The sequence below is a fragment of the Cyprinus carpio genome, chromosome B2, assembly GCF_018340385.1.
Source record: "Cyprinus carpio isolate SPL01 chromosome B2, ASM1834038v1, whole genome shotgun sequence".
NCBI classification, from domain to species: Eukaryota; Metazoa; Chordata; class Actinopteri; order Cypriniformes; family Cyprinidae; genus Cyprinus; species Cyprinus carpio.
Window position 1 is genome coordinate 25,360,353 of NC_056598.1, and position 13,150 is coordinate 25,373,502.

General features: G+C 37.4%; 1 protein-coding gene across 5 annotated transcripts in view; it reads left to right on the top strand.

The window, feature by feature from the left end:
* The first annotated feature begins 708 nt into the window (after nt 1-708).
* The window catches only part of yeats2 (YEATS domain containing 2), a 30,288-nt gene continuing 17,846 nt past the window's right edge, over nt 709-13,150 (top strand). For 2 of the 5 annotated variants that reach the window (XM_019124388.2, XM_042718876.1), the window contains exons 1-14: nt 709-868; nt 1,141-1,206; nt 1,297-1,414; nt 1,497-1,594; nt 1,825-1,917; nt 3,549-3,776; nt 3,909-4,021; nt 5,509-5,670; nt 6,296-6,407; nt 6,902-6,946; nt 7,909-8,113; nt 8,451-8,675; nt 9,548-9,709; nt 12,583-12,677. In XM_019124388.2, coding sequence (XP_018979933.1) covers nt 1,315-1,414; nt 1,497-1,594; nt 1,825-1,917; nt 3,549-3,776; nt 3,909-4,021; nt 5,509-5,670; nt 6,296-6,407; nt 6,902-6,946; nt 7,909-8,113; nt 8,451-8,675; nt 9,548-9,709; nt 12,583-12,677 — 1,638 coding nt within the window. In that variant the 5' untranslated portion in view covers nt 709-868; nt 1,141-1,206; nt 1,297-1,314. Of the gene's footprint in view, nt 955-1,140; nt 1,207-1,296; nt 1,415-1,496; nt 1,595-1,824; nt 1,918-3,548; nt 3,777-3,908; nt 4,022-5,508; nt 5,671-6,295; nt 6,408-6,901; nt 6,947-7,908; nt 8,114-8,450; nt 8,676-9,547; nt 9,710-12,582; nt 12,678-13,150 lie in introns of all 5 variants that reach the window. The other 3 variants (XM_042718873.1, XM_042718874.1, XM_042718875.1) reach the window with 3 other exon arrangements.

Sequence of the window (13,150 nt, forward strand, 5' to 3'; positions counted from 1 at the left end):
AACAACAACATTTTATATATATATATATATATATATATGACTATATAGTTTTATTAATTTTCATTTAAGTTTTTAAATGTAGTTGCCAAAAAAAAAAAATGTGTATAATGCTAGAGTAGAAGATGTGTGCCTTTTCCTTTTTAAACAGGTATGAGCAGAATTACACTATTGACTATGGTGAAATGTTGCTGTAAATGTAAAGGTTTTTAGCGCCACCCTTTGGTCAGACTCGGGTATAGCATGGCCTAACTCAGTGAGGGTTCAGAATTTTCTATTTTCTGGCATACTGTCACCCTGGCGGACTACATGAAAACAAAACATAGTTAGGCAGTGTGTGCATTGAACTTATACTGAAATCTGAAGCAGATATTTGCAAAAATAAAATAACTCATTTGATTATATAATATTTTTATATAATTACATTAATAATAATATTTTATATAATATTTTAGTCCTTTGCTCAGGTACAGGCCCAATAATGTTCTCCTAGCGCAGGGATTTTCCATCTTTTCGATGTTTTAATTTAAAAATGTTAAAGATAATCTAGTTTGAGTTTCTTGTATAAAGACCCAAGTTATACTGTGGTTAATTATATACATTATATGTTTTCTGTTCATTAAAGTCGTGTGATATTTATTTATTTAACACTCTTTTCGTCTAAATATTCCACGGACCCACTGGGGGCCCCTGGATCCCGGCTTCAAACCCCGATCTCGCTAATGTAGGCCGCGCGCTTGCTGCGCTCTTTCCTGAGCGGGAACGCGCCCTGCACGAGTTCGTGTGTCCGCGCGAGACTTTCGTGTGCGCGAGACCAACCGAAGCTAACGGCTAACACCTCACCGTTAAACACCTCACCAGCCAATTCAGCGTAGGTTTACCGTGTAAATAAACACACTGACCACATTTGTGCGTGTCTGCGTCACGTTTTGCGCAGTTTAGAAAAGCGTTAGTGGTGTGAGTTGTGCAACAACTGCTTAAAAAACTTGTTTTGTTTAGCGTAACGTTAGTGTGTGTGTGTGTTTGTGTGTGTGTGTGTCAGATTAGCAGCTACTTGTTTCTGTTAGTTGTTTTTAAACCTCTGCAATAGCTGATATCAGTTTGTCAAAGAAATATAATCACACTTGTATGCTTTTATACTAGGGCTGTGTCTCAAAGTCTAACAAGCTGCCTATCTAGGACGCATTGTTAGACATTACAAGCAAGCAGGTGAGCAGCTAAGTTTTGAGACTCAGCCTCTGTGTGTGTCTGTACAAGTTTGTTGTTGTTTATGTGACATGTTGTGTACTGTGTCTCCAGTCCAGCCAATGAGTGATCATGTCTGGAGTGAAAAGGAAAATAGAGGACAAAGATCCTGACTATGAAGACATCACTCAAGTGCAGGAGAACAAGAGGAGTAAAGTGGTGGAGCAGAATGGTAAGACTAGGTTCCTAACAGTGATGTAACGTTAAGAATATCACACAAGTCGTTTTTTAATCTGCTTGAGTGATTTTTCCAGCCCGTGAAGCTGCGGTGCAGAAGATTGAAGCGATCATCAAGGATCAGTTTTCTCTGGAGATGAAGAATAAAGAGCATGAGATCGAGGTTATCGGGCAGGTAATTGTCTGTCCAATACTCACTTTATTTTAGGACTAGCAGTGCTTTGTTAGTCCAGAAGTACTTTAATCAGAAGTGCAACATGTACTGAGAAACTGTATTTACATTCAGTTATGGGTACAGTGTCAACACTTAATTTAAAAGATCTTGAGACAAAGTAAACACCTAAACCTGTAGTACACTACATGACTTTTAAAAGCTGAACTATTATCTGTTTATTTTCCCCTCAGAGGTTGAATGAGGCCAGGAGAATGATGGACAAGCTCAGAGCGTGCATTGTCGCAAACTACTATGCCAATGCTGGCCAGCCTAAAGTTCCTGAGGTAATCTATAGAGATTAGATGCACTGATACATTTTGTCAATAGAGTAAAACAGTCGAGTTCCAGAAGTAAAAATACTATTCATTTTCTCCATAGGGCAGTTGATTTTAAAGGGATAGTTCACCCAAAAATTTTATTAATTACTCAACCTCATGTCGTTCCAAACCCATAAGACCTCCGTTCATCTTCGGAACATAATTTAAGTTATTTTTGATGGAATCTGAGAGCTCTCTGACCCTCCCATAGACAGCAATGATCCTTACACGATCAAGGTCCAGAAACATAGCGAGTAGATCATTAAAATAACTCATGTGACATCAGGGGTTCAACCGTAATTTTACGAAGCTACGAGAATACTTTTTGTGCGCAAAAGAAAAAAAAAAAAGATTTTATTCAACAATTCGTTTCCTCCTCGTCACCCTAGTGCCATTTTTGAGAATATCCACTGAACGTTAACAGTGTATGCTGTTCTGTGTTAGCTGGGTAACGCGGATACGCTGTTTACGTCGTTTACGCTTTAATCTGATTGAAAACTACGTTTCAGCGTGACACAGCTGACACAGAACAGCGTACGCTATTTGTGTTCAGTGGATATTCTCCAAAATTGTGCCAGTGTGATGCAGAGGAGACGAATTGTTGAATAAAGTCGTTATTTTATATTTATTTTATTTTTTTGCGCACAAAAACTATTCTCATAGCTTCGTTAAATTTCGGTTGAACCCCTGATGTCACATGGATTATTTTACAGATGTCCTTCCTATGTTTCTGAACTTTGATCGTGTAAGGACACTTGCTGTCTATGGAAGGTCAGAGAGCTCACGTGAATGAATCAAAATATCTTGATTTGTGTTCCGAAGATGAACAGAGGTCTTACAGGTTTGGAATGACATGAGGGTGAGTAATTAATGACAGAATTTTCATTTTTGGGTGAACTTACCCTTTAAATATGACAGTATTTTTATTTTTGGGTGGGCCTGCTGTGATCTATGAGGCTGTTAATGTTTCAAAATACATTACCTGTGATTCTGCAAAAAATCTCTTTATCGTCTGCCCACTCCCATGATGCATTGCGAATTTCCTAGATAAGTTCATCTACTTACATATTTGTTCGCATAATATGCAATAAATGTGTGTGTGTGTGTATATATATATATATATATATATATATATATATATATATATATATATATATATATATATATATATATATATATATATAAATAAACTATTGATTGAAGTATAATGATATATTTCTCCATCTTTTTAATTTGATTAAATCATTCGTAATGCTTCATGGGAGTGTGGGAGTGTAGTAATTCTTTCCCTTATTAAAGTCGTTAAGTATACAGTCTTGTACCTTTGTATTTGTCAGATTTTCTGATACTTTTTGCTTCAAATAAATGGTTGTAGTGGTGTGACTCACCTCATAGCTGGTTGGTTTTGTTCATAACTTTTGGAACCAAGGTAACGGAAAATGTGGAAAATTATTGTTGCACTTTATATATGTAAAAAAACAACAGACTTCTGGTTTTGATCATTCTGCAAGAACAAACTTCCAGTTTTGTTGCTGCTTTGTTGAAATTCCCTCTAACTCTAAGCACAAACAGTTGATTACTGATTCATTTGCTTTCAGGCCTCTAAAAGTGACCCATCTGTGCTGAACCACCCTGCCATAAAACGCTTCTTGGATTCTCCCTCCCGCTCCTCCTCTCCACTGAACCAGAATTCAGAGACACCATCACAGGTCCAGTCAGAGACCGAGTCCCTCAGCCAACATGGGGAGGCTGGGGAGAGGGAGACAGACAGTGGGAGAGAGGACGGCGCTCCACGTGAACGCCGACCCGGCAGGAACACAGGAAAAGTTAGTAGCCCACACACTATCAGAACATAAGTCTGTGGGATTGCATGGCTTGACAATGCTACAGCACTTTTACACTCTATGCCTACAGTACCTGAAGTTAACATTTTTTTTTTATGACTTGCTCATGTGTAGGACACATTTGGTGTGCCATCATCCTTAGAGCAGCATGTGACTTACCACACTACAGGAGATGAGGCTTCTCGGCTCTACATGAAGAAAACCATTGTTGTGGGCAACGTATCCAAGTATGAAGCATTATGGTTGTGTCTCTGCCCTTATTTTACAGATCAGATATTACTCATTTTAATTTTACCATATTAGCATAATGGCTGTTGCACTCATAGCATGAGCCCTGTGTGATTTGAAGAATATTTTACTATTTGTTTGTAGTGTAGATCAGCTTTATTTCAACAACCAGAGGCATTCTGGCCTAAATCTTTGTTATTGCACTGGAGAGTTTTGATTTAGCTCCTCTGGGATCCTGATTGATGTTTGTGCTCTTTCTCTGAACAATTCTGGTGTGCCCTTGAGTAGGACGCCTTATTCTCGGCTCTGCTACCTTAAAGGGATAGTTCAACAAAAAATTAATATTCCATCGTCATTCTGTTATTTTTATCTCACCCTAATATCATTCTATACCTCTATGACTGAGGTCATGAACATACCAAGATGAAATACAATTTCAAAGGTTTCAGTGAATGAAGACTTAAATTCTTTAAAAAAAACTATTGTATGACTTCAGAAGACTTTGAGTATAGCACAGCTGTAGTAAGGAGCTATGTAAAATTGCATGGAAAAGTATGTTCGATTATATTATTAGGAAGAATGGTGTGGGTGAGTAAATGGTGACAGTTTTCATTTTTGATTGAACAAATGTTTTTTGCTCTTCTGTCAAAACAAACAAACATAAAACAGCTGCTAAATAAATGGTTGCAGTTTGTAATTTGGACAGATGGTTTTATGAGAAATAGTATTTATTTCTGTAAGCTTGTATTAATTTTTAAATGCATCACTTTCTCCTGAAAATCTCAGTATTATTTCTCCGAAACCCAATAAATTTTCACATGGCGCAACGTTTTAGTTTTCCCTAGGCAACGATCTAACCACATTTATTCCGCATTATCACACAGTCCTCATCTACTTTACCTCATAAAATGCACTCAGAGCATGTGAGAGTGACACAAGTGTGTGTGTCTGCATATGAGCAATGATATAAGCTCTTTTTTTTTTTTGCCTGCAGAGCTACTAAAGATCTTTATGAGACTGTTTACTTCAGGGCCGGTGTGCTGAAAAAAACTCGCAGTCTTAAGCTGTTTATCTGAATAAAGGGTCTCTGAATGGCTCTACATTTATGTTTGTAGCAGATGCTTGTTTCCCAAGAAACTCAAAATGAAGTACACAAATCACATTACTGAGGCAGGTAGCTGAAAATGCGCTATGCAAGCTGAACTGAAAAACTCACAACGTGCAAATAAACTGAACTTTTATCCTTGCTGCTACTGAGTGGATACCTAGTAGAACTGCTGCCATGCTATTACATACTGAATCTTGAAGAGTGACATTTAGAGTTTAATGTTTAAATATAACTGTAGCTGGCTGTTCTGAGTTACTGGCAGGTTTACATTGGCAACAACAAATCTTTCCCAACCAATGAGTGAATGTATGCATGCAACTATAAATTGATTTGAGTTAGATTTTTAAAATTGTTTTCTTTTTTTCCTCTCTCTTTCAGGTATATTGCCCCTGATAAACGCGAGGAGAACGATCAGTCCACTCATAAATGGATGGTGTATGTTCGAGGTTCTCGCAAAGAGCCCAGTATTGATCATTTTGTGAAGAAAGTCTGGTTCTTCCTGCACCCCAGCTACAAGCCCAATGACCTTGTGGAAGTCAGGTGTGTGTTTACTTGCCTCTCTTATTGATTGTTTTGATTATATCACACCGTATAGCCTTTTTTTTTTTTAGCATAACCATCTTTGGATATACAGTAGTTATATTTTGCACTTATTATTGAGAATATCTTAATGTAAATTGCGTGTAAAACTGTTATAATGGTCACTATCTTTCTAAACTCTGGGGTCATTAAGATTTTTTAAAATGATTTTGAAAAAAGTCACTTATCTTAGAATAAAATATAATTAATTGCTGTGACCACAGAGCTGATTTTTCAGTGTTTTTTTTTTTTACAGGATTCTTTGATGAATAGAATGTTCAAAAAACAGCATTTATTTAAAATACTTTTATTTTGTAACATTATAAGTTTTTACTTTAACTCTTGATGAACCTACTTGCATCCTTGCTAAATAAAGTACCCCCCCCCCAAAAAAAAAATAATGCTGACTGCAATGTTTACCTATTTGTGAAGATTCATTTAGCTGTTTTTTTTTTTTGCTTTAAGTAATATCAGCACACAACAGCCAGTGCCCTCTAGTGGATGAGCATCACTGTGGTGCATTTGTCAAGTTCAGCCTGCTGAGAGAGAAAGTTTCTCTTTAAACTCTGTTTGTGTGTGTGTTTAGTGAGCCACCGTTCCACCTGACCCGTCGAGGGTGGGGAGAGTTTCCTGTCCGTGTGCAGATTCACTTTAAAGACCAACGGAACAAACGTATTGACATCATCCACCACTTAAAGGTCAGACACTTACTGAACGCTTGCATACACACTCTCTTTGAACCCTTTTGTTGCCCTTTTCATCTTTCCTTTTCTCCCTCTTTATCTTTCTTTGTACTTTTTTTGTGGGAAATTCATACAGCTGTTTCTTTGAAATTTACTTGGATGATTCCATTTGTTTTTTGTGTGTGCTGTGCAGATTGTGTATAATAGAATATGTCAGCACGGATTTATCTTTTTATGCAAGATTCTCTGAGTCTAAAGGTGAAATGGTCGATTTTATAAAGCATCCTGTCTGTTGATATTTCCTTTCTTTATCTGTTGTCACAGCAATCCCTTTTGTTATAGGTTAAAATAACAAAGATAAAATAAAGGGAGATGAATCAAGAATTCAAGAAAAAAGAATAGTTTGCAGATTAATGTACTTTTGTCCATACATCAACCTCTTAGATACTCTTCAGCAAAGACTGCTCTTTAATGTTTCAGTTATTTATCTTTTACTTGTTCTCCCTCAGCTTGACAGAACATACACAGGTTTACAGACTTTGGGAGCTGAAACGGTAAGACACACTATATTAATCTTTACATGATGATGTGCTCATAAGTTTTCATGCCCCCTTTTTTATATGTTTACTTAATTAGCTTTTTTATTTTGAGATGAGAGATCCTAAAAATTGAGTTTTCTTTTCATTACGTACTATGCAGAAGCAAAGCTATCAAAAAATCTAGCTGTGCTTCTATCTGTAAACTTTTCAACAGGATAATTTGTGTAAATTCAGTTATTATTTTGTCTTGTGGAATATATGTAAATATCTGTTTTGTTAAATGGTTTCAACAAGACAGTACTAAATAAAAAAAGAAAGCATCTTGCAGATTCTTAGTTATGTACACATATGTGCAGAATTACATAAGATCATCTCATTGCCATCCTTTTAGCACATCAAAACAGGTTGAAAGGTAAAACAAACACAGGGACTGTGAACATTGTGTTTGTCTGTCAGTTATTAACTTAAAGAAAGAGCACATCACTTACCTAAATGGGCAAAGAACAGAAGTCAAGGTCTCAGCTGTGAATATAGTGATGAAAATGTCATAGTCTTCAGGGTGATGGCAAGCACAAAACTGGAGTTATAATTGAAAGTGTCAAAAGAAGATTTGTTGTTTGTGTTCAGTAAAGTAAAAAATGGAATAAAATCTGGTTTCTGACCATGATGCCATAGCATAGTTAAACGTTTTATCCGGGCAACTGATTTTCCAGAATGTGTACAACAAGGTGTGTAGAAAGTTTAAAAAAATGTTTACTCTAAGGAAAAGATAAAATGCTGAGAATGATGAAGGCTTCTTTTAAGCTGCAGAACTCGGGGAGCAGAAAATTACTTTTCAACCAGGACACAGTGAAAGTGCAGGGTTTTATAGTTCTAAAATGATTTTGTGATGACAAGGTTTATTACAAGTGTCAAACATACCTTGATTCATCTTTAAAATGCCATTTTTTTTTCTTTCTGTTTCTTATTTTCTAAAGGTGGTGGATGTTGAGCTCCACAGAAACTCACTAGGTGATGACTTCATCCCCTCTGCTCCCTCATCTTCATCATCATCATCCTCATCTTCCTCTCATCTGCCGTTTGTGGGCGGGTCTGGTTCTTCCTCCACAGCTGGCCAAAGCTCTCGGCGGCCCTCCTCTCACTCTCTGCACACTCATGATGATCAGCCCAGCTCAGACAGAGGTAGACAAAACATACACAAATGCTTGTCCATCTCACATGATGCCACATAGAAACACCAAAGAATTATGCAGTATCCCACTGTGTCTTTAAAATGGGATTATTTTGATTGCACTTTATTGCATAGGCATTGGAAGTTGTTTTGAAAATCTGTATTAGTTCAAGACTAGACCTGCATTATACATTCCATGCCCAAGTCACTTGTATGAAAATGCATTTTGTGTTTCGGACGACAATTTAAAGTGGTTCCTAAAGATACTTCTAGTACTTAAATGTGTGTAAATGAATTACTGATTAGATCTATTGATTACAAAATTGATTGTTGTCCCTTTTATTTTAGTTCCAGGTGTGTCTGTCAAGAGTGAGTTGGTGCGATCTTCATGTTCTGAACGAACTTCACAGTCAAATAGGTCTGAGAAAATCACCCTTGGTTCCCACGGAAACTCAGCTTTTCAGCCAATCACAGCCAGCTGTAAGATAATTCCACAAGGGCAAGTGCCCAGTCCCGCCGAATCACCTGGGAAATCATTTCAGCCGATTACGATGAGCTGCAAGATTGTGTCTGGTGAGTCTCACAGGTGCACAAGGAAGTTGGAGAAGAGCAGAGTTGAAATGCAAGCAGTAAAATCCTCTATATACAGTCTCTTTCATGCCGCTTTGGCTTTTTTCTGCTGTAGGTTTCGATTTTCTAGAGAAAAGGAGACTGTCAGAAACTCCTCTGTAATGCATTATAGATTTGTTGTCAGTGTGTGACAGCAGATCTAAGAGGAGCTCAGTCTGATATGTCCTAGTCTTGCCTTGCCAGACCTACTCTTTATAAAATCTGGTCCACATTTCATCTTATTCTGACCAAGAACCACCTACTTTTGCCACCATATCTCTAACATTTATGTTTGTGTGCTGTTTTGCCCCCTAGTGGCAGCCAAACTTAACTTTTACACTGATAAGGGAAGCAGCTGTTCCTTCACTAATTCACTATGGTAAAATTAAAGAGTATTGAAGGCTCTTATTGGCATGCGAATTGACCAGACTACCATTTCTATCTTGTTTACTTACTAGTGCATAGCTTTCAAAGATTTGATGCTGTGAGACTCATAAACTTTGACATATCTAGGAAAATACTTGACTTGTAGCAGTCTGGTATGAACTTGCATCAACATGACACTGTTTACCATTGTCTTATTAAAACGCTGTATTCTCTGACACTCAAAAATAGTTTAAAGTCAGTCTCGAGTTTGCCCTTTTGAGGGAAATCCAAACATCAAACTTAGTGTGCTTGTTTTATAAAGATAAGACAAGAAAAGGAGACTATAGTAAAGATGTGAAACTGCTTTGTAAAGCATTATGGATTTGCAGTCTGTGCGGTTAAACATGATGAGAAATTTATGAGCATCACACTATAAATCTAATCATAGAAACACAATGTTTGTGTTCCAGGTTCTCCTATCTCCACCCCTAGTCACTCTCCTCTCCCCCGGACATCATCATCCACGCCAGTACACATGAAGTCCAGCCCCTCAGTCATAAATAACCCCTACATTATCGTGGACAAACCAGGCCAAGTTATTAATATGGCTGCGTCGACATCTGCAGCTACAGGTACTTGCTCTCCCTCATCCCTACACAAAGAGTAACAATGTGTCGCTTTTATCACATGATATTGTCAGATATTGCTCTCTAGGTTTCTTTTTCATCTCCTTTATATTCAACATCTAACAAGTTGTGATTGGCTACAATTGTTTTTGCTTTGCAGTAACATTCTAGTTCTAGCGAGGACAGAGAAATTACTTTTTCTAGAAATTTGTCGCATCGAGCATGGGGAGGACACAGTGAAAAAGTGTTGGGAGTGAATGATGAAGCCAAATCACAAACTTTAGCTCTTTTTCCCTTCTTGTGCTCTCTCTCACACACACACTCTCTTTGCTTCACTCTTTCTGACTCATGCTGTGGGTTTACAGGCCATCATAAGACCAGGTTGCCATAGCGACCACATCACTGTGAGTTTAGGTGTGTGTGGAGTATGCAGTTGATGTAACATTACTGTGTGTGTGTATGTGTGTGTGTGTGTGTGTGTAAGAACAAATTCCACCTCCATGGCTGCATAGCTGATGTGCTTCTCGCAAATGCTGTATCACCTATAACTGCATCCTGGCACCCCAGTTAACATCGTTACAACACACACACATGCTCAGGCCTCCACAAAAACACACCTACATGCTCTCAGGGAAGATGAGTGTTTGTGTGGGTGATCAGAATTCTGTGCTGTGGTGCTAAAGCAACATAGTGACCATTAGAGATGGACGTAACAGGAACAAATGTACAGATGCTTCTCAAAACTCTACACTGTGTATTTTCCCTGCCATGACTATCGGAATCATAGTTGTCATTTTTCTTGGGCTTTAGAAAATTGCTGGTTTTCAAAACCTAATGGATGTCTATATAGGCAGCTTTGTGGGACATCATGAGTGCATTTGAGTCAAATGTATAATGCCTGACATGTAGGTAGGACACTGAAGATGAGCGTTCCAACACTTCTGTTATGGCTAAAAATGCTGACAAGACACTTGTTTTCCAGTACAAATATCTAAACATCCTTAAATGAAGATATGCTTACAAAAATTGAACAAAGTGATTTAAGTTTATGCTTAATACAAGAACAAATATCTGTCAGTGACGTATGAAAATTTACTGGCAGATATTTGTTCTTGTTTTAATTATAAATGTAATTATATTTAATTATTTAATTAAGACATTTGCATTAATAAGCAAGATACAAGTACGGAGGAAGAGCATTGCAGTGTGATCAGAAGGTACAGTAATATTTCAGTGGTTGGGAGCAGATATATTTTCTTTAAATTTAACTTAAATTTAACTTCTAAAACTTGCAGAAACCCTGTTTTTAGGTTGAATGCTCAAAAAGAAAACAAGCCAGTGATGCCCTAAATGCTATCCAGGTCGAGTAGGAGACATGATTCAAACATTTGGTTTAAACTTTGATCTTTTCAAAAAATGCTGTCTTTGTTTGCAGCTCATTAGGTTTTTATACACAGCCAATCTCTTATGACTCTGCTATGTTCTGATAAGGCCTCTCCAGAATTCATACAGCTGCATGAAAATGAGGCATTAATGAAGTCTGAACATCTAAGAAACAGCTGCTTTGAATTAAAACTAAAACCAACATATAAAATATTCTGCTACATGCTTTTATAAATTAAGGCATCGCCCAGAAATGAAGATTCCCTACTGGGAAAATGTAGATGTATTACATGAAGATGAGTGAAGCTCATTTGTAGGAAAAATAAAGATGACCTTACAGAAAGTAAACAATTCTTTCTTTAAAATAACAATTATGTACGGAGCCCCGCACATGGCATGCAGAGAAAATAGAAGGCTAAATCGTGCACGATTTACTATTTCGTTCCCTCGATTTATAAATTGTACACAGGATTTACTAATTCTTTCCCTTGATTTGCTAAATCATGCAAACGATTTATAAATCAAGAGAACGAATTAGTAAATTGTGCGCACGATTTAGCAAATCAAGGGAACGAAATAGTAATCGTGTGCACGTTTAAGTACATCGAGGGAACGAATTAGTAAATCGTGCGCATGATTTATTTATTTTCTCTTGCATGTCATGTGCGGGGCTCCATAATTATGTTATGACAACTTTAGTCATTTTAATTCATTTTCCTATTTAAATTAAGTCTCTGAGTGTCAGAGCAGCTTCAGAAAATCACTGTATGCATGTCTTCAGCTGTAAGATCTCTGTCTTTGTGTTATTGGAGAACAGAGCTTGTGAAAATCAGGCTGTGAATCTGAAGAAGCAGCTGCATGCCAACCATCCTGGGGGATGGTGCATTATGAGATTTGGAGTAAATAAACTCCTTTGTTTTGTCAGTTACACATATATACTGGAGAAATTGAGCACAGAAGAGCAGAGCTGCAGTCTTAACACATTTAAGTTAAACAATGAGCTGTGTCCATTGTGCACAAAGATGCAGACAGAAACCTCTTTGTGCCAAAACGATGCAAATATTTTCAGAAATTCTGCTTCATATTTTTTTTATAGACCTCTGAGAAAGTCTTAAACCTGAGCAAGAACAAAAAGCACTGTGATAATGGCATGATATATTGACACACAAAACACATGAAGTAAATGTAAAACAAAGCACTCTTTTCGTAACGCTTGTGAAAGGGGTCCATAAAAATTCATTTTTTCTTTTGTTTTGACTGATCTTGTCGCACTAAATAAAGATTTTATTGTGAATGATTCATACATGAATGCTTCATTTTTATTTATTTGCTTATTTTTTCTCAACAACTTGTAATTTTTAATGACGATGTCATAACTCGATCTTCCAGCTGACCTCTCTCTGCTGACATATGCCGGATGTGAAGTTAAACTCCATTAAGCTTCTGAAGTGTAATACATATTTGTTATATCTGCTGTTTTCATGTGTTCATCTCAGGCAGTCCGACGGCTAAGCAGAGCAGCACAGCCCATGGTGCTCGATCGCCTGCTCCTAAAGTTCACACCAGCAGCTTCCTGTCCTCTGGGGTCAAGGTGAGATTGACTCTCTCTGTGAATGGAATTATTGCAACTCACATTTGATTGCAGTTTGGGGTCTTGGTGCTCTAGTCCAGCTATGTGTTTAGGACTTGTGAAATTTACCTTCTGGTAAATGTGCTTTGCCTCCTTTTAGCAGTCTTTTTGATATATTACCATGCATTAGAGTGGTGAGCATCTCTTTCTTGCTCCTACAAGGCAACTGAAGTAAAGTGTGGGTGGATGAGAATGGAATATCAGTAGAAATGATGTGGGTATTGTGAGTGAAATCACCTGTAATTGAAATACAGATGTAGGCTGTTGAAAACAATGTGGAACAATCAGTTTCCCTTCAGGCAGATTAGCATGATGAACCAGTACCCATTTGTGTTCAGAGAGAGCTGTAATGGAGCTTGTAAGAGGAAGGCACCCCTAAATAGGGATTAATTTCCCTGTCATTGTTCTATAGAGTTATTAATATGGGTTCTGCT